This window comes from Maylandia zebra, linkage group LG10 (assembly GCF_041146795.1).
Source record: "Maylandia zebra isolate NMK-2024a linkage group LG10, Mzebra_GT3a, whole genome shotgun sequence".
NCBI classification, from domain to species: Eukaryota; Metazoa; Chordata; class Actinopteri; order Cichliformes; family Cichlidae; genus Maylandia; species Maylandia zebra.
Genome location: NC_135176.1, coordinates 19,367,678 through 19,389,022, shown reverse-complemented (window position 1 = coordinate 19,389,022; position 21,345 = coordinate 19,367,678). Strand labels below are relative to the sequence as shown.

General features: G+C 38.8%; 2 protein-coding genes across 3 annotated transcripts; one reads left to right on the top strand and one right to left on the bottom strand.

Moving 5' to 3' along the window:
- The first annotated feature begins 1,055 nt into the window (after window positions 1-1,055).
- On the top strand, window positions 1,056-8,101 carry bicdl2l (bicaudal-D-related protein 2-like). 2 transcript variants are annotated; one of them, XM_004550414.3, is made up of 7 exons: window positions 1,056-1,374; window positions 1,519-2,054; window positions 2,648-2,767; window positions 2,860-3,018; window positions 3,939-4,021; window positions 4,155-4,275; window positions 7,131-8,101. In XM_004550414.3, the coding sequence occupies exons 2-7, from the start codon at window positions 1,527-1,529 to the stop codon at window positions 7,482-7,484; spliced, it is 1,365 nt and encodes a 454-aa protein (XP_004550471.2). In that variant the 5' UTR covers window positions 1,056-1,374; window positions 1,519-1,526; the 3' UTR covers window positions 7,485-8,101. The 2 variants fall into 2 exon arrangements, with proteins under 2 accessions (XP_004550471.2, XP_076745389.1); XM_076889274.1 differs by lacking the exon at window positions 1,056-1,374 and having other exon boundaries at window positions 1,443-2,054.
- Window positions 8,102-11,573: 3,472 nt separating this feature from the next.
- abhd11 (abhydrolase domain containing 11) lies at window positions 11,574-21,002 on the bottom strand. The gene is made up of 6 exons (XM_004550195.3): window positions 20,748-21,002; window positions 17,718-17,862; window positions 17,186-17,359; window positions 16,810-16,980; window positions 15,197-15,378; window positions 11,574-13,305 (listed from the first exon to the last, which is right to left on the bottom strand). Exons 1-6 carry the CDS (start codon window positions 20,954-20,956, stop codon window positions 13,170-13,172), a joined length of 1,017 nt encoding a protein of 338 aa, XP_004550252.2. The 5' UTR covers window positions 20,957-21,002; the 3' UTR covers window positions 11,574-13,169.
- Window positions 21,003-21,345: the final 343 nt, after the last annotated feature.

Here is a 21,345-nt window from a genome sequence, read left to right as displayed (position 1 = left end):
GATATGTGACGTAATGGACAAACGCAGCACATTAGCAGAAACATCTAGTAAAAGCTGTCAAGCACAGTGGAGGAGGGGTGATGGTTTGGGCTTGTTTTGCAGCCACAGGCCTAGTCCTCTATATACCAAAGATTCAAATGTGAAGCCGTCCATCCAACAGCTCAAGCTAGGTTGTATGGTCATGCAACAGGACATTGATCCCAAACACAGCAACAAATCTACACCAGAATGACTGAAAAAGAAAGGAGGAAATGTTGAAGCACATGATTGAAATGCTGTGCATAATGAAATGCCCACAAACCTCAATGAACTGAAACAACATTAGTAAAAAAGTGAGCCAAAATTCCTCCACATCGTTCTACAGGATTGTAGATAATAGGGTGTATTTAGTTTCTAGCGTGACTGAATGCAGTCCTGTGAAAACTTTCTGTGTCAGATATATCTGATTAAAACTCTGAGGCATAAATAAAGTTAAACAACATTTGTTCAGATAGGTATGTGCCTCAGTCTGTCATTCTACTGACTTTGATTAGCCACAATAAAGTAGTTGTATACTGCAAAAAAAGAAAAAAGGTAATTAAGGCAAATTACAAGATTAATTGTGGCACTGACGGGTAAAAAAGCAGAAGCACCTCAAAACAGTGAAATAGAGATGTCTGATTCCATATTTAAGAGAATTTGTTTAAAAAAAAAAGTGGGCCTATCTAGCTGAATATTTAATTTAGAGGCGACCTACTTCTTGCTCAAAACAGCCTTGGCTTAGTGGGAAAAACACAATCAAGAACCACTTCCTTGCTGCATCTTGGTGAATCGCATAACCATGTGAACTGTAATGGAAACAGCTTTTTTTAAATGCACATAACTGATGATGATCATTTTTTTCCTTCAGTCACTTACTGATTCATCTTTGCACAGGCATGTGGGAGGTTTGTCACAGAATCCGTTTTACCTCAGATATCAGGAATGACTCTAACTGGTGTTTTCCCCAAAGTCTTTCAGTACCAAAAATAAATCAGGGACTTATCAGAAGTGTGATTTTTCACAAGCAAACATTCACTTCCGCTGATGCTGTTGTGTAATTTATTTTCACCTCTGTTTACTGGCCTACTCCTAGTAGCTATGTTCTATGTATGTGTGACTTTCTTGATAAAGGAAGAGTTTAAATAAAGTTTCATGCGTCAGGTTTGAATAACTAGATTGTATCAGAAGCCCTCCTCCCATTTGTCTCCCTGCTGCTGTGGTATGTTTGCACGTCATGTTTTTGTAGCGGCAGAAAAAGGAGGAAGAAAGCTCAGACGGGCCACTTGAAGCCACAGCCTCCGCTGACATCACATCGTGTCATATCATGCCCCAGTGAAGACGCACACAGTTCAGGTAAAACAAGTTTAATGACATTCTATTTGTCATCCTCACTCCACCTTGTTTTATGGACTTCCTCTTGCTTTCCTGAGTTTGTTTTTACCTGGCGCTGTCTGCAGATGGTTTAACTGAGCCCACTTCTGCCTGTGACTTCCACAGAGCCGGCCATGGATTTCAGTCAGCCTTTTTCAGTCCTCAATGAGAAGCTGAGACCTCGAGTCACCACCAGCGAGCAACTCTACTCCTCTCTGAACAGGTTGGAGGACAGACAGCTGGGCTCGCTCAGGAACAAATATACTTATTACCGAGCAATGGTTTTGCCAAGAGAACCTGAACCAAATGCCACAACAAAGACAGACGATCCAGAAGAGTCTGTAGACGAGACAGAGAAAGATTACTCTAAAGGAAACACTGCCAGTCTGCTGGCTGGTAAAAACACATGCCTCATTAACGAATTGAATTTGAACGATATCAGCGAAGATGAGCTGGGTGACGACGAAAGCACCTCACAGTCTGACGAGAAAGACAGCGTGGGTGAGGTGGCCTCAGAGGAAGCAAGGGACTCTGAAGGGTCAGGATCCAATGAAAACACAAACTCTTTCCAGAGGAACTACCTAGACGGGACCCTACCAGACCTGCTAAACAGTGGCAAGCCGCTCAGCAGACGCAGAACACTGGGACACTACTCAGACACGGTAACGCCAAGATAGTCTTTTTAATATTCACGTGTGTAAAAACCACAAATATTTTAAAGCACCAGCGCTTGAACTGAGATCTGTTTGAAGAGGATTGTCAAACATGAAACCTGTAAAACAGGGAGGAGGCTGATTGAACTGTTGCTTAGCAGTGTATCAAAGGGTACAAACACACAAAGCGCACAGAGTCCTGCCATGCAAACATAATGAAGTAGAATAAAAACACGTTTGATGCTCTGCTGTCAGAGTGCAGTAAACCTCAGTTTCCAGTGACAATGAATGATTTTGGACACATGTTAACAGCACTTATTAGTCCTATATCTCTGATATCTGTGTGTACGCACACTTCCAGGATTGCATTCATGTGTGAAGACGTGAACGTCATCAAACAGTTTAGTGTTGGATGACCTCTCAACTAGTATGACTGGATTTTTTATCTGTTGTTTCACTCGAGATTGTAGATTAGCAGTTTCTGTTCAGATTGTGTAAAAAATGTCATGAAGTAGGAGCTTTTGAGTGCAGGCTTTGATTTACTTTCACAGCAAGAGAAACTAAACATTTTCTGATGGGATATTAAATTATGGTGTTTGTAGCTTAAAGAAGTACGGCGAGAAGTGGAGCTGTCCCGCAGACGAAGTATCAAGCTGAAGGCCCAGGTGGACAAACTGCAGGAAAACAGAGAAGGAGAGGGCTGGAGTCAACACAAAGATCGGGTACAGTTTACCACAACACAGTACTATGGTATACATCCGCAGAGCTCTGGAGGTTTAAAAAAAAATTTCTTTTCCGTTGATTTTTATTCCAGGTCACAGAGGAAGTTTTGTCTATTCTGAGGCTGCTGCACCCGCTGACAGAGCCAGAGTCCAGCCAGATCGAGCCGTCCGATGGGGAAAACCGCCTGGACGCCGCTCTGGGCCAGCTGCAGAACGTGGCCCGCAAACTGGCAATCAGCCACACCAAACAGGTCAGAGTAAATAAAGCTCGTCAGCACTTCTATTTCTCTGACGTCGTTGTTTGAGCTGGTTTCAGTGGACACGTTACTCAGACGAATGTTTTTATGCTAGCAGAAGGTCAAAGGTGACAAATGAATTCGTTAGTCAAATCAATTTATAACGTTTATGTAATGTGTGTTTTTTGGGATGCTTCTCTGTCTCTCACCATTAAAATGAAATTACTATAAAAATTAGTGATTGCTCATTTCTTTGTACGTGAGCAAACTAAAAAATTCAGCAAGATATCAAATATTTATTTGCTCCATTGTATAACCTTAAACATTAGTGATTATATAGTCTTTAGACCACTGGGCACTCCTGGTATTAACGTGACTTCAAAAGAAGCATTAATACATTTTTGTAGTGCTTTTGTTGGTTTTTGGCTAACAATGGGCCTTTTGGGGAGTCAGTAAACAGGAAATTATAGAGTAAAGGCAAAATTGTGTATTATACTTAAGAAAATGGGCCACAGTAAATAAAACAAACATCCTAACACGAGTAATTTTTCTTTGACTCTGGCTAACACCACAAAAATCCTCTAAGCATTAGCCCCGAGGCTTGTACACAGATACTAACGCTCACGCTGAGGGCATCTCTGTCTCCTCCTGATGAAACATCGTCATTGTTTGCCTCAGAAAAAAACATCATTAATTCCTCCACCCATGTGCTAAGCTCAGGTATGCAGTCGAACAAGTTTACAAGTAACACCATCAGCAAGTCTTTCTGGAGTTTGCCTCGTGAGATGTTTACAGAAACTTTCAAGGTGTGGAACTAAGGTAGAGGCCAGATTTCAGCTGATAAGAGAGACTAAAGTTAGTGAGATTAAATGTGGAAAATGTTAGGTAATGGAAAGAAAGATAACGCTGCCATGTTTGCCTGTTTGTCCATCCAGGAGTCCAAACCTGGAGGAAAGGTGGCAGAAGACAGTGCAATTCTCCAGCAGGCGCTGCGGGACAGAGATGAGGCCATAGAAAAGTGAGCACATACACAGTCACACTCCTCTAAAGAGCAAAATAATCGAAATGTAAGAGGGGGGAAAAAAGAGGGAAGCTGACTGTACTGCATCTATTTTTGTGGAGTGTGTCATTCTTTCTGTTCCTCTGTGCAGGAAAAAGGCGATGGAGGCCGAGCTGCTGCGGAGTAAGACGGAGATGATGACGCTGAACAACCACCTGCTGGAAGCTGCACAGAAACGTCTGGAACTGTCGCTGGAGCTCGAGGCCTGGAAGGTAAACCTGAAATGAGTTTAATGTTTAACAGAGACAACACAAGGGTGTGCTTCTCTGGGCAAACACTCAACCGAGATCTATAATCTGAGCACACTGGGCTTTACTGAGGAAAAGAGAGCTGGTGGGAAGGTGTAAACATAAGACACTCAAAGGAGTGGGGGAAAGTAGGACACACGCACGCACACATACTTTCACAACCTGGTTTCGTGTTCAGCCAATAAAAACACACACCAGACTGCAATTAAAACTCTCTTGTATTGAATTCAGCACGCCATCACGTGCAGGCGTTAATGCCAGCGGCTGTTCTGGCACTTTGGCTTATGGCCCACATCTTCATCTTCCGAGCACCTGACTGCTGCAGCGTTAAACTGAAACTACACGGCATGCTCTTTAATGTTGAGAGCAGCAGCATCTGTTTCAGGTGTACCTGAAACCTCAAGTCATTTCACGTAAACTGCATGAAAGATGGAAGACTTATGTTTGCATAGTTTAGAAGAAAAAGTGTGGTTTTAATGCATCACACATCTGTGAGTAATTGAAACAAAACATCAAAACCTTACTGTCACTGTCAGTGTTCATCTCACTCCGATGCATCTCAGGATAGGATGTGAATCTCATTTAAGTGTGTTTCTGGCTTTCTGTAAAATATCAAAAGCCTACCCATTCATTATATCTTAGATTTCTTTGTGTTTAGACCTTCGTTAGCGCCATTTTCCTAGAATTTCTTAATTGTTGGCTTTTATTTGTGTATTTTTAGTGATCCTTTTATCTGTATGTCTTTATGCAGTCTGCTAAGTCACACAGTGGGACTCCACTGTTTATGTTGGGTTAATCCTAAGGACCATACAGTAAATGTTTTTAATGTTACAACCTTTTTACAAGATAAAGATGAACGTGGAATCAACGCTGGTATAAAAATACTGTCATCCCTTAAAGCCTTTATGCACTGAATGAGCTGTTAAAAACAACAACACACACACCGAACACGTTGCGATTTTGTGAAAAATTCGTCCTCAAAAGATGCACTTTGAAAAAACAGAGGTCAACATCAGGCAATGTGGAGCTGGTCTTGATGTTTCTAAACAAGAAAAGGAAGAGCTGTGGTGCTGAAAGTGGATCGCAGCTGCTTTCGTACATATTTCAGGATGTCAGTGTGGCAGTTTGAGCTTTGTTGGCAGAGTTGGGATCAAATAATTTCAGGGAGCTCATTTACTTGGAGCTGTCTAGCTGTGTGTCTGAGGTAAAATATTCTATATAATCTATATTCCTTATTGGTGCGCGTTTTGAGGTGCACTCGTAGCCAAATCCAATGGTCTGATTGGTCAGATCTGTTTCATCCCTGTGGGAAAAACAATTGGAAAATTAAATTTATGACAAAAATAAAAAAATGCCACAAAACTGCCGATGTGAATGGCTGCTGTAAGAGAAGTGTCCAAAAAATATTTTTACACACAAATTTTGCACATTCGCTGTTTAAGGAGAAATTATCGGGAAGAACTCAACATGATGTTTGGTGATTAGACTTTGACGACCCCTCATAACAGAGTATAGTGGTATCTGTGTTTTAAAAAAAATGAAATAAAGTTTGAATGATAGAATGACACGAGCAGCTCGGAGAAAGATAAATGATTGGACTAGAGCGATGATGTCAGCATTGAGTTTTACAGTGTGGGAAAGAGGAAATATTGTAAAGCGTAGACTTGTAGCCAAAAACCCAGGAAAGCAGGCAGACGAGTGATTATAGACCTGTCTTGTTGAACTTACGCATCACAGTAGAAGACATTTCTGCTGAAGTGACTCGTGACTTAACTTGTTACACCTGAAATCCTACTTGGAGTCGACCTTGAAGCTCTGAGGTGTTTCTGTCATAGTTCAGGCCTGCTTATGCAACAAAATGACTGGGTTTGCATCAGAAGTTAGTGAGGGTGGTCTCTGCTTATGCAGCCACCCTTAAAAAACCCCCGAAATATTCAAATGGTCCTCAAATCACATACATACATATATATATATATATATATATATATATATATATATATATATATATATATACATTTCCATTAAACTCCAAGATAGTTTGCACCTGTGGGACAAATTCAAGTGTTATTGAGTTCCTGACCAGATATGCCGCCTTTGGTTTGGTCATCTTTGGACTCAACGCTAATACAATATTCAGATTGGTCTAATAGTCATTACGGATAAGGTAAGGTCAAAGAGCAACCATCACTAAAGCTGATGGTTGCTCAGAACCGGACTTCCTCGGAGGAATCTAAAAAGCAATAACAGCAACTCTGGGGGTGATCCAGGGGTGGATAAAGGCCAAATTTAATGTAGTTATGTTTCTTGCTTTATTAGACAGATTCACAGTACGCATGCATTATGTGTGAGCACTTATTAGTGGGGTAATTGTGATATAAAAACATGAAAAGTCCTGAATCTGTCTCTATGGCCTTCCCTTAATGCATTTCTGTACAGCCTCTTATTCAGTCAGTATACATGCATCGCTCTGAAAGCAGCTGCAGAAAAGGCATGTGTGACACAGATGTCACACTCTAATGTTATAAAACTGGTCAATCAGCATATTTTCTCACTTGTTTCCTACCTTTGCTTAGAGACCAGTCTGTAGATGTGCTTGAATGATTCTAATATGACCACAGCTGTGAATGTCAGAGTGAACTGCCTCTATGTGTTAGCACTGTGTCACACTAGCGACTTGTCCTGTGTCTACTTTGCCTGCCACTGTTATAACAGCTGGGATAGGCCAGTCTCTCCATGATCCTTATATGGGTACGCAGAAGAAAAGGGATGGATGTGCTGTAACGATGTGCTGACATTGTTTTTTCCTTGACTTACCTCAGGAGGACTTTCAGCTGATCCTCCAACAGCAGGTGAAGAGTCAGCAGCAGGCAGAGCAGAACCAGAAGAAGCCCTCTCGCATGGGCATCCTGAGGAGGACGAACAGAGCACCCATGCAGCGGCCGACCACCTTCCCTGTGGCTGGAGCCGCCACCCCCGCAAACAGCTCAAACCAAAGCCCCACCTCCAAGTCTGCAGCATCTGCTGCTCTGGCTCCCAAAACGCCCCCTACCATTGGCAGAAGTAGCAACTGGAGGGACAAGCTCAGGATGGGCAAGAGCAGTCGTCAAGGAGACCAGGATTTAGCGAGAGGAAGGGAAGAAGACGATGGCTTTCAGGTCGTATCGCTCGACTGAAGTAGTGATGACTTCGAATGACTTCAAACACTCGTTCTGCTGCAAAACTTTGACGTGTAGCTCTTTAGAATTCCTCCACAATGAAAAACACGCTGCTTTTTGTTGTCCTTTGAGCCTCACTGCGCCGTTTGAAACTAAAAGACTGTTTTCACATTGATCTCCTTCTTTGCTCTTACTTAAAGTCTTAGTTGTTTGGACAGGATGATGTGACAGCTTGTCAGGAAGGCAGCCATAAACAGCTGAAACAAGTGTGATGCGAAAACGCTCCAGAGAACTGGGTCTGGAGTGAATAAAGGGACATCTCTGTTACACTTCTGCAAAGAACAATAATATTGCATATTGCAAATTCTGTTTAAGGAGTTTTTATAAAGTCACTGAACTTTTTCTGTGCAAGAACCATCATGTATTTTTTTTTTAAATATCTCAACATACCTGGAGGAGATGTTTCAATATTCTTGGGAAACATATTTTGGATCTTGAATCTAGTGCAATTTAAGTATGAAACATAATATGAAGACATGTAATTATTAAATACTGTTAATCTTATTCAGTTTTACAAATGCTGTTGTTGTAAATTTATTAAAATCCTATTCAGTTCTTATGCTGTATAAAAAGCACTCTTGGTGTCCAGCTTCAGTTTATTTTAAGTCCCTTTAAATAATAAACTTTATATGTGGGTTTTGCTTCAAGGCCTGAAAAGTGAATTAGTGTTTTGAACAGCAAAAGTCCACTCCTCTAGATTTTGAATAAAAAGGCTGTGACTGTAAAAATCTGAGGAGCCATTTAATCTCAGCTACCTTTAACATTTCCTGATATTTCTTTGGCAGGGGTGGTGGGGGATGGTGTGCTCTGTCACTACTTTTAAGTCTTACCATGGCAACATGATGCTGATTTGAAATTCTGGTCTCCTAAACTTAGAATTAATTCATTAGAAATTCACAGAAACAGGCGCCTGTTTGTGGAAGCTGCCATGTTGAATCCAGTATCCCAATGCACATCCCGCCTAATATATGTGTCATATATGCAGTATGCCAAAAGCAGAGGAAACAAGAACTTGTAGCCATTTGCGGATGCAAATTTTAATTCATGCCTTCACCTTCAAGATATAAAACTTAATATCTATTCTTTATCTTTATATTTCTGAGAAGAGGAACCTTTCACCAAAGAAATAAAAACATCTTAATAAAATGTTATCCTCTTCCTCCTCCTTACCGCAAGCCTCAGCTCCTGAGCTGAAGTCAGGGCTCTAACACGTGAGTGTTAAAAAAATAAGCAGCGATTACCACGTAGCATTTCCTTAACATTTTACCTTTTTATCATTGTCATCGGACAGTGAGCTTCTCTGACTCATACCAGACTCCTTTTATAAACTTTTACAGCCTCTTACAGAGTAAGTAGATGTGGACAAACCGAGGTAAACAGCATACTGACAGCCTACACTCGCTACAGACAAACAACACTCAAGAGTTGTTTGTTCTACAACGGCCACTGGAGTCAGGATTTTGTGCTTCAACTGGGAGAGGTAAGAAAACAAAACTGTGCAAGCTACTGACATTTAATGGTCAGATTTTACACACCGTACCTTTAAGGAAAAACCTACATGATCTGTGGTGTAGGTTTAAGTAATTGCCTTCCTTGTTAAGTTATGAATTAACTGTGCTTAACCACATTTTTTGGAAAGCTGAGTTCAGGTTTACTAGCCACACCCGGGTCTGTTTACTGTCAGACCTGGTGAGTCAAGAAATCACTTAAAGGTCACAAAACAATCCAGAACATGTAAAGAACTGCAGGACTCACATGCCTCAGTTGAGGTCAGCACTCACAAGTCAGCATTAACCCCCAAAAAGTTGATTCTGTTCATCTGGACGTAGATGAACAGAATCAACTTTTTGGGGTTTTACTTACCTGGATGATTGAGAATGCATCAAGATAAGTCAGCATTAAGAAAGAGTATGGGCAAAAAGTGCATCCATGACCAAAAAGAACGCAAAGGCTTATCTCACATTTTCCAAGAAGCATCTTAACGTTTTTGGAAAATATTCAGTGGACTGATGAGACAAAAGCTGAACTTTATGGAAGGTCTGAGTTCTGTTACATATGACATAAAACCACACCAACAATCAGACGTGATGGTGATAGTGTGGTATTGCTGCGTTAGGACCACAACAATTTGCTGTAATTGATGGAAAAATGAATTCTGCTCTCTACCAGAAAGTCCTAAATGAGAATGTCTGAACATCAGGACGTGCCCTGAAGCTCGATTTGGTTATACAGCAGTACAACGATGCAAAACACATCAGCAAGTCCACCATTGAATGGCTCAAAAAAAACCCAAAAACCTGCAAAATGAAAGTTTTGAATTGATTCAAGTCTGGATGTGAATCAGATTGAGATGTTTTGGCATCACCTTAAACTTCCATAATCGAAAACCTTCTGATTTGGCTGAATGAAAACAATTCTGCAAATAAGATTAGGCCAAAACAAAAGAAATGCAATCAAGCGGTTACAGCAAACACTTGATTGCATTTCTTGGTGCCAAGGGTGAACCTATCAGTTAGTAGGTTTTGGGGGCAATTACTTTCTTACACAGGACCAGGAAGGTTTGGTAGTTAGGTTTAACCGTTTTCCTTAGTCAGTGAAATCATCTTTTAAAAAACTGCATTTTGCATCTACTTAGATGATCTTTTCTAAAATTAAAATTTGTTTAATGATCTGTAACACGTACCCTATTTTTCGGACCATACAGTGCACCACATTATAAGGCGCACTGTCGATGAACGGGTCTGTTTTCATACATAAGGCACATTAAGCAAAACAGTCAGATAAGTCAAACTTTACTCATTTTTCTTGCTTCCTCCACTTCCGTACCATTGATTCATTAATGTTGAATTCTCTCGCAGCTGCTCTATTCCCATGTTGTTGCAGTATATTAATGACTCATATTGTGGATGGATTATCTCAGTTGTCCTCCTGACTAAAGTTTAGTCCGTTTACAGCATCCTGCCATGCGATTGCATTTGTCCCTAACCATCAGGAACCCTCATGTTAACCTTTATCGAGCGAAAAAAACTTGGCGTTCATCCTTCAGCTTTACTGTGCTAATATTATGCTAACATAGCTGTGTCACTAGCGTTCACGTAGCACATCATTCTATACCAGCTAGCCCAACTTCAGTAACCCTACAAACGTCACTGCTGACGTGTTCTGTCTTTATTTATGGTGGAAGTGATAGCAGAGCTGTACTTTTTAATTTTTTCAGAAATCTCTCACTCAGGACATGCTGTCATGTTTAGGTGGAAATTAGTGAGCTAACTGCCCGCTAACTTCTACCTCTGTTAAATTTAATAAATTCTATTTTCATGGATGCCTGGATGTTAAACTTAATTCTTACGTCTAGTAAAGCAGCAACATTATTAAACATTTTATTAAAAATGTTTATTAAAAATATTAAAAATGAAGGAATTTAGACAGTTTTTAACTCTCAGTGATACTGCAGTGTTCGTTTAACTTTGGGACCTGAAGCAGATGGAGTTTTGGACCCGGATTACTCGCGCCTTATGGTATGGAAAATATGGTAAGTGTGACAAGAATTGGGAAGGGGACAAATACTGTTTCACAGCGCTGTATGAACATGTACTGCCCCTTGATTTCTCAGTGAAGTTATTTTCAAGTTGGAAAACGCCAAGACAGCAACAGTGAACTGGCTCAGCTTTGAGGCTCGACACAAACCTTTGAGCGACATCCATCATTTACAGTCTTCTGTTCACTGTCAGCATGTTTGCTTTTTGCAATATGAAAAAGAAAGAAAAATGACCAACTGTTTTTTTTCCTGGTCATTTTATTGTATAATATATTTTCAACAATATATATTCCACATATATATGCATCTTCCACACATTTAAAATTTATATACATATATGTCATTATCTAGAATGAATGCCATCATAATGGTAACATATTCAACAAACAGGGATGTATATAGCACAGTAAAGTCACACCTGACGACGAGAGAGAGAAGGCATGCTCAAAGTGAAACTATACAATCCTGAACAGATGGTTACAGTCTTCAAACAACTCGTAATGTTACTGAATAATTTGACAATATTTTTTTATACTGTTGCTGATGGAGAGCTCTGCTTTGTCATCCACTCATCCCACTGCAACAGTCCAGAAGCTTTAGCAAGATCTGCATTTAAGTGGAAGTGCTAACCAACTATTAATATTGTGCAACAAGACAAAATCTGTCTTGTGGGTTAAAAGAGGAAGAAAGGGTGAGTCTCTACTAGCTGGAGCTTCACAAAAAAAAAACAACTTAAGAAGAGTTTCACTCAACTTAATTCTGACCATTTAAACCTTTTTAGACGTTCGTGATGACAATAAAAGAACAAAAAACATTGACTCTGGTAAACATCTAAGTGCTTGAACTTTTCCTTGTGAGAAAATTCACACAGAACTGGCAACCCAGCTGCCAATCTAAACTCTACTAGATTATTATTGAAGAATAAAAGTTGTTTTTTCTTAATAAAGTTTTACAGAAATGTAAAAGGAGCTCTGGATAAAAGAGGCACGTATACAAATTAACAACACCCTGCTTATTCACACAATGGCAGTTTCACTACTATTACGATCACATAACAAGGTACAGTTGTACCTCGTTGCAGCATATATTTGTGAGATACCCATACGCGCCTTATTTGTAGAGATAAATGAGATACAGACTGGTAAAACATTATTTCATCAAAACACTATTTGGACTGACCACATACAAAGACACGACGACGTTACCGATGCTTATCCCCAGACAGACAAAACAATAGCATAAGTGTGTAATAAGTAGTATATCCAGTTATAACCTGAGACACTCAGGAAACAGTGCGATAATACTGTATGTGTGGTTTCTGCTCACCTTTCATAGATGCATGAGTTGGCCTAAAAAACACAACCATCGCTCTCCGTGACCTTGAGTTTTGCAAAATGCAACTGACCTGTAAATCCTCGTGTCCGACACACAGCAGATACACAAACGAAGAGACGCGTTCTGCACCAAAAGCTGAATATATCACTATTATCAACAGTAAAATAAATTCCTATGACAAACCAACTGACCACATAAATCCTGTACCACGTCCTCTGCGCCAAGCTCGAACTTCCTGATACCTTTTTTGCTTAACACATTCATCACTTCTAAGATTTACAGTATTTGTTTCATTGCAGTGCTGTCATGACTTTCTACACTTCAGCGGTCCCAGATTGTCCTCGGCCTAAAGCCACTGGAAACAAACGAAGCACTGTGCAAATGAGAATTTCTTTGGATTAGTATACCGCCTCCAAAAACTGCCCCATTATGTTAAACTGGAGATTCTTTTGTTTCTATTATCTAAAAATCAACCAAAAAACAAACACACATCTAGAAACCAGCCAATCTAATAACACTACCTGTCTGGCAGAGAGGCTAAACAAAATAAAAGTTCACCTACAGTACATTACACTAAGTGCTATATTGTTAAAAGGTATGATCTGACTGTTGTATAAGGGTGAGTTTGGTCCAGTGTTGGCAAATACAAGCATCGTTAATAGTTACACTTGCTCCTGCTGAAGCTGCTGATTCGGCACCCTCAGTTTTTGACGAGCGGATGCTCACGGTGTCGAGCATAAAAAAAGTTCAGACCCGTACGCTGGAGGCAGCTAGGATTGAAGGAAGGAGATGATGGAGCTGATGAAATCTAAGGGTTTGTCTGCGTGAATCCAGTGGCTGGCATCTGGGATGTACTGGATATCTGCGTTGGGGAACAGCCTCTGGATTTCTGGGTAATCGTCGGAGCTGGATCAGGAGTGAACACGAGGAGGAGGAGGAAGAGGAGGGTGTTATAAGGAAGACAGGCGGTGGTAAAAGTCATGAATATGCAACTGAAAAAGTGCTAAAGGAATATAAATGAAACCTGTTAATCACTGGTATTTGGGTTCGTGTTTTGGGGTTATATATTGTTAAATGTTATGTTTATTTTACACTATACAGTCTTTTTATTTCATGTATATTTACATATATAATACATATATAAATATATATACGAATTTATATCAGTCACAATGGATTTCTAAGTCCTGCTCGTAGAGGGCAGATGTCTCTTTGGTTTTAGAAATATTATAATTCATCATGGCATAAACTCAACAAGTGCTTGAAACTTTAAGTATAGTACAGTGAACTCACTGTCATGTTCAAGAAACCTGTGTCAGATAATCTGAGCTTTGTGACATGATGCATTATCCTGCTGGAAGCAGCCATCAGAACATGGATACATTGTGCTTATAAAAGGATGACTGTGGACAGCAACAATACTCTGGTGGGCTGTGACATGTACAAGAAATAATCCCCCACACCATTACACCACCGGCAACCAGGCAGAATGGATCCATGCTTTCATGTTGTTACGCCAAATTCTGGAGCTACCATCTGAATGTCAGACCAGGCAACGTTTTTTCAAATCATCTGTTGCCCAATTTTGGTGAGCCTGTGTGAATTACAGCCTATCCGCTATAAAGTTTGATATGTTAAACAATACGAGATGTTCTTCTGCACAACTTAGTTGTAAAAACTGGTTGTTTGAGTTACTGTTGCCTTACTATCAGCTCAAAGCAGTCTAGCCATTCTCCTCTGTATATAAAAGGACAGTCTTAATATATTTGAATATTTTTTGGTGTGACGTGCTTACTTCTAAGCTAAAGTCTTTCTGCTGCTCGCTTCACACAGCAGATGGATCCACATTTCGATTTTTTTTTCATCCTGGATGCCTTTCCTGAAGCAAACCCTCTCAGGGATAATCATGTGTTATTTTATTTCTCTTATATCCATTACTGTGCCTTCTTCTGTCTGAATAATTACGACAACATTTTGCATTCCAGTTGTTTAAACCTGAGTTCATTAGTATTTTCTTGAGCCACACATGTGCTCACAGCCAGTGGCTTTCAAGTTCACTTACCTGTTACAGATTATGTATGTTAGCTAGTATAGCCAAAGTCCTTTTAATACTAAGTCTCATCACTCTGCAGTCACTCTCAGGCACTTACTTTGAAGTAATATCTGAATTAGTTTAATTATTTAAATTTAAATTTAATGGTCACCTGTACATTAAAAACTGCATTTACAACATTAGAATTAATAGTTAAACTGGATAAAAAAAAAACAATAAAAAATGATAAAAGCTCTCTTCTCTCTGGAAGTTGTATTTCTGCAAACGTCTTTGCTGTTGCAGAAAGTTCAACGTCTCTTATGCCTCATGTACAGCTTAAGACTAAAGGAGATATAATAAACAGAAACACTCAACAGAGCAGGAGAAAAGAAAAAAACATTCTGTTATTCAGTCTGTGGACTCTTGTTGTGATCATTGAGCGATTAATCCAGCATATAATAGATGTCGCATTACCTTTACACACAGTGCAAAACTGTTAAAGTTTAGGTATTTACGATAAGCTCAAGGTAACCTCTATCATTTTTAATTGGATTGTTTACATTTTTGTAATCAGAGAAACTGACTAAATGGTCAGTCCCAGCATCCCAGAATGATTTCGTGTCCACTTGCATTTTTTTTGTTAAATATTTTCCTATTTTCATAAATATATAAAATCTAAATACTTTAGTTTTAAATGTTATAATATGAACCTTTTTCAGGAAATATTTTACCTGTTCAAAAAAGTTCACAATCTGTGTTTTATACCTGATATAAGCAGAACTAGCTCCACCCAAAAACAGAGTAGGTCCATCATAGCCGGTGTCAAAGTTGGGGAAACTCATGATGTCATCAAGGTGCGCTGAGATGGCCTCCAAGTTGACTCTCCAGGCGTAGTGTCCGTTCTGCTCCACCAGGTTAGTGAGAAGGAACTGACGCACTGAATGTTCCTGCGGAAGGAAACAGCAGGTTATTGAATAACGAGCTTAACTGTTGATAGAGGTGGGAATCACCATACATCCCACGATACGATATTATCACAATACTTAACGCACGATACGATATTATTGCGTTTTTTTAAAAATATCTGGGATATTCAGATTCTGTACATAAAGGTAAACTTTGACATTCGATAAAATGAATATTGATAAAGTCTCGCACTCAGTCTTTCTCTCATTTCAGTCAGTTTTATTGTTGACAAACGGAACGGTTTGTATTACATACTAGTCCAACTTAACTGAATGCAACCATCTGGTACAATTATAGCTATTCTGAACTATGCAATTTATGAAAACTATGCAGCCCATTCGGCAACTGAAGAATTTGAAAGTAAATTAAAACAAAATATAATTTTACATTAAATAAAAAAGTTTTAACCTTAATTAAAATAAAACATGTCTTAAATTAAAATAAGTAAACTCTCATGTTTATTGCTGCCAAAAAAAAAAGTTAAACACATTTGGACAGTGAAGGAATGTCAGGATTCTTGCTCAGAAAAAGGATCAACATGCTCTGAAGTCAGAGCACAAAAACGTTTTTTGTAACAAAATATCGATTTCTGCTGTCCCTGTATCGATACATTATTAGCAAACAAAATATCACGATACTACACAGTATCGATTTTTTCCCCCACCCCTAACTGTTAACTGCATAAACACCTTTTTTTTGCGAAGGGGCTGGTATGTAGTGAATCTACATAGATTTATTGAAATATATTAACATTTTACAGATGTAAATTATTAGTTTATAGTTTTATGGAAAACAGCTTTCCTCTTTTACTTTACTCACATTCCTCACTAACATCCTTCTCAGATGTGACAGGGAACTTTTCTTAAGAAGAAAAGCTCTTAAAAACCTTCTGGAGCCTTCTTGCTCAACATTAACACAAACAAAGACTTAGGCCTGCCTCTGTGACTAGAACACAGTATACTGGTCTTATGTCATCATAATCAATGCCATTATTGTGTCTCTCCAAGACTCTAAAATGGTAAGTGGCTTTGTTATGGAACAATGCTGACCTCAAGTGGTCCAACAGATCAGCTATTACAGATTTAATATCTATACAAAAACCCTTAACAAAACAGATAAATGACACTTCTGACAAACTAACAATCGTTTTTGGGGAAAAGGTTGGTTTTATTGGTTTATTTATTTAAAATACTGACTGGTATCATATCAAAAAGCACTCACAATGAAGATAATTACCTACAACTAGTCTAGGTGGGAAAAACAAACAATACATTTAGTAAATGAAATAAAATAATAACACAAACTTAGAAAAAAAACATCTCTGAATACTAACATAATAATAGAAATGCAATACCATTTAATAACAACAATATAAGAAATTAAATTATAGAAGTGTAATGGATTATCCTGACCTTCACTAAACTGCGCAGTTGATCCTCAGCCATCCGCCTTGCAGTGGAACGAGGGATGTCTGTGGAGATCTTCATCTCCTGCATTGCTTGGATGTAATACCGGAAGTTGGTCCGTGTGCTGCTTTGAGCAGGACTGATGTCAACGACCACCAGCCTCTCCACTAAAGCAGGCTACAGAGACAGACAGACTGAGGTAAACAAGCAGGACAATGGAAGTAAAAAATGCCACTGTGGGAAAACCAGTAGGAAAATGGAAATTGCTAGGACAGGAGGATTATTAAGTTCATAGGAATGTACAGTGAAAAAGGTCAGGTGACATCCAGCGAGGGAATTGCACTATCATGATAAATTCATGTGACATTTTGTGACCGCTGACCTGCGTCAGAGCGGTCGTCATGGCTGTTTTCCCACCCATGCTGTGGCCGATCAGGATGCACTTGTCGATATGGAGCTGGGCGAGGAGGTGGTTCAAATCATTCGCCATCGCCTCGTAGGTCAGCACGGGGTTGTGAGGGCTGTTGCCGTGGTTACGGGCATCTACTGTCAGCACCTAACTGGACAAAGGACAGTTAGGACACTTGGACTGGAGAAGAGGAGGCGAGAGAGCGTACACGCAGAATTGGCTCTTATGTCAGCTGTGTCTGTCTTGGGCCCAGCACGAACAAAGAATGTGTTGTGAACACGAGTTTCATCAAGGAAACACATGAGAGATTATCTGTCAGGGCAATTTCGCAACAGCACAGACTGCTGGGAAGCTGTATCAAATTACACACAACACACTGTCAACTGTACGTTCCCACACCTGCTTTTGTATGAAGACTATTAACAGGGTGCTTAAAGTGAACAGATAAGTGGGAACGTTTTTGATGTAAAAACTGACAGGTCTGTTGTCTTCATCACTGCATTACCTTTCTGCCTGTGCGCTGCACCAAGGACTTCGCTATTGAGTGGAAGTTAGATTTACTGCCAAAGAGACCGTGCAGAAACACCAGGGGAGTGCTCTCTCCCTTCCCATCGAAGACGTCATAGGTCAAGTTGACAGGACTGAGGAGGCTGGGAAAGAAAAAAACATTCATGTTTATTAGAATGAACCTCTATGCTTCCAGCTGTGCTAAGATTTGTGTTACTACTTAGACAGGAACTGCAATAAATCCAACAAATAAAACTCTTATTCAACTTTTAGGGAGTAGAAATGCTTAAAGTCACTTACAGGGCATTTTTCTTCTCTAATATTAAATCCCATTCAAACTGCCCTGTTAAAATAATTTATTTGATGGGAATTATTTTCCTGTCACCTACTGGTACAACACAGGCAACCACACACATGTACAAATGAATTTAATACATTTACTCTTACGTGCAAACATAGGATATCAATGTTAAACGTGTTCTTATTTATTTCACCGTGACTTTAAATTGTTGTCATTACAATGTTAATAAGGGGAAGATGACTAATTACATGACAACATGTACAAAGAGTTAATAGATTAAAACACTGACAGAAAACTGTGAGAAAAATAATACATTCAGGTTTTAATTGGACAATGAGACAAGGTGTTTGTGAGTTATTCCATCACTGACTCATCCTGTGATTGTTTGCTTGATTATTCATTTATTCAGTCTATAAAACATGAAAACGACACACTTTAAAGCCCCTCAGTGCCAGGCGACAGCTTTAATACATTTATTTTGTTAAACAGGAAGTCATCGTCCAGAGATAATCCATTCACAACAACATAAATCAAAGATAGGCACTAAACTATGGGGCACCGTTTGTAAAGTGAAACATGCTGAAATTAACGGCAACATTTTTCCATATTTAGCTCAAAACAAGTAATTTTTTACAACATTTAGTAAAATATTTGTAACTTTTCATATTTAAAACAGAATTTTAAATGTTAAATCTAAATGTTAAATATTCAATCTAAATGTTAAATGTTAAATCTAAATATTATATTTAAATCTAAATGTTAAATCTAAATATTATATTTAAATCTAAATCTAAATGTTAAATCTAAATGTTAAACGTTAAATCTAAATATTGTATTTCAATCTAAATGTTAAATCTAAATATTATATTTAAATCTAAATCTAAATGTTAAATCTAAATGTTTAGGCTAACATGCAAATTTATTGCACGGATCAGTGGAAATACCAAAATAAAAGCTTTCCGAAAACCTCCGGCGCAAAAGTGTGGCGGTAGTGGTCAGACACGTTCTCACTCCCAAAGCGTAATAATTTTCGCTAGGTGACAAATTGTCAACATTTTATGCTTTCGGGTACCCAACATGTTCCTAAATTACGGCATCGGAAAAAGGAGAGCACATGAGAACCGTTTGGACTCAATCTACACATGTTCGTTCATTTTCTAAAAATCGATTTGGAAAACACTATTTTACGTCGTTTAACTGCTAGTAAAGGTTATGAATAAGGTTATAGTTAGATAAGGTTAGGTTTAGGGCTGGAACACATGGCTGGAACGTCTATTATGGCGGGACCGTCATTCCACTGGAATTCAGCCATAACCCGACCATGAGAAAGCACGTCCGGCGATTTAGCTGAAAACATCGGAAGATCCGTTTTGTCGGCCATCCAAAGGTTTAGCAGTAGTGCACTCTTAGCAGCTGCAGTCTCCACTTCACAATCGCTGCAGCACATGTACAGCAAAATCGCTGGACATGCTCGTAGGCAAGAAGTGAAGCAGCACATGGCGGGGAGAAGTGAGGAGGAGAACAGACACAATTTTGCACTGGAGGTTTTCGGGAAGCTTTTATTTTGGTATTTCCGTTGATCCGTACATAAATTTGCATATTAGCCTAAACATTTAGATTTAACATTTAGATTTAACATTTAACATTTAGATTTAACATTTAACATTTAGATTTAAATATAATATTTTGATTTAATATTTAACATTTAGATTTAACATTTAGATTTAAATATAATATTTAGATTTAATATTTAACATTTAGATTTAAATATAATATTTAGATTTAATATTTAACATTTAGATTTAAATATAATATTTAGATTTAATATTTAACATTTAGATTTAATATTTAACATTTGATGAAAAGTTACAAATATTTTACTAAATGTTGTAAAAATTACTCGAAAAAATATGTTTTTGTAAGGTTTTGAGCTAAATGTGGAAAAATGTTGCCGTTAATTTCAGCATGTTTCACTTTACAAACGGCGCCCCATACTAAACATTTTAAGTCGACGAGCTGGAAACAGCAAATATTTGTCATGCTTGCTAGGAAACTATCACACAGTTAAAGCTAATTAAGCTGAGGTTTTCAATGTGTTTTTATTTATTTTTATATTGAAAATATATCTGAAATGGAAATTTACCATATCTGCAGGCAGCTGCCTGTTTACCGGGCACACCTTGCTTAAATAATAATAAACCTCTTAGTACCTCTCAATATTCATATAATATTAAAGTAATTAAGGTAAAATCATTTGTATGTATGTAAATAAGTAACAAAACAAAGGTAAGATTAAGGGCTTATTACAACAACGTTAGCATTTATTTTAATCAGGCTTAGCATGACTGCTAAACTGCTGGCAATTCAGAAGGTATGTAGCATATAATAATCGAACTAGATCACAGCAAAGACTGTTTTATTTATCCCGACAATATAAATATAAAATAATAAAAGCTCAGATCTAAAATCCTGTTTGTGGTTGTGATGATAGTTGAGCTGCCCGTTATCCATGCAGCTAACATCTGAATGTCATTTACGTAAAACTGTGAAAGTAACGTTTAAAGACAAAAATTATATGACATGGCCAGAGATTCCTTTGGTTATATAACGGTTTTAAACAGTTTTTATTTTATAGCAGAAACACTGGGCTGTCATATCTACCCAGAACCATGTCACAGACGTGACAGGCAGAGGGCATCTGTTAGCCGGGAAAGCTAGCACGGATACCTGGATGAGCTGGCTGACCGGACCGCGGGAGCCACCCAGCTAACATCCTGCTGTCCGGGGAATAAACGACACAGAGGCCGGCCGCTCAGCAGTCCTCTCTGAAGCAGGCGACACAAAGCACTCATGGCAGCATATGCTCCGTTACCAGGTAGTAGAAAAACAGCATGTGCGTCTCCACACGGCCACAGTGACAGCTGATGAGCGGGCATGCACAGAGCGGCCGGAGGTTGAAACTACAGGGAGAGGGCCTGGCTGTGCTGTGCGTAATGACGCAGGAGGCGGTTCTTTCCCCTGAAATTAGACTATCAGGCTACCAGCATGAGAAGCGCTATTTAGTTACTTTTCACATTCTACCATGTACAGTATTTTCGGGGGGTTTGTTTCGACCCAGGTCGAAAAGTAGGTACATATATACCTACAGGTGACTGTATGTATATACAATGCTTAACAAATTTACTAAACCATCTGAAAATCAAAAATTATATTGTTATTTATCAGGCAAATAAACCGATTTCACTTTTTTTACACAAATTTCAGCCCATTGAACTTCTGACTTCTGAGAAGTCAGAAAATAATCAAGTGTCCTAAAATATTTTTT

Bases quoted from the DNA above. Each gene is read 5' to 3' on its own strand.
- abhd11 (XM_004550195.3), bottom strand. From the start codon at position 20,956: ATGCCCGCTCATCAGCTGTCACTGTGGCCGTGTGGAGACGCACATGCT. The intron at 17,360-17,717 runs GTAATGCAGTGA...TTGTCCAGTTAG, and splicing joins TGCAGCGCACAGGCAGAAAG to GTGCTGACAGTAGATGCCCG. The intron at 16,981-17,185 runs GTCAGCGGTCAC...CTGTCTCTGTAG, and splicing joins TGACGACCGCTCTGACGCAG to CCTGCTTTAGTGGAGAGGCT.
- bicdl2l (XM_004550414.3), top strand. From the start codon at position 1,527: ATGGATTTCAGTCAGCCTTTTTCAGTCCTCAATGAGAAGCTGAGACCT. The intron at 2,055-2,647 runs GTAACGCCAAGA...TGGTGTTTGTAG, and splicing joins TGGGACACTACTCAGACACG to CTTAAAGAAGTACGGCGAGA. The intron at 4,276-7,130 runs GTAAACCTGAAA...GACTTACCTCAG, and splicing joins TGGAGCTCGAGGCCTGGAAG to GAGGACTTTCAGCTGATCCT.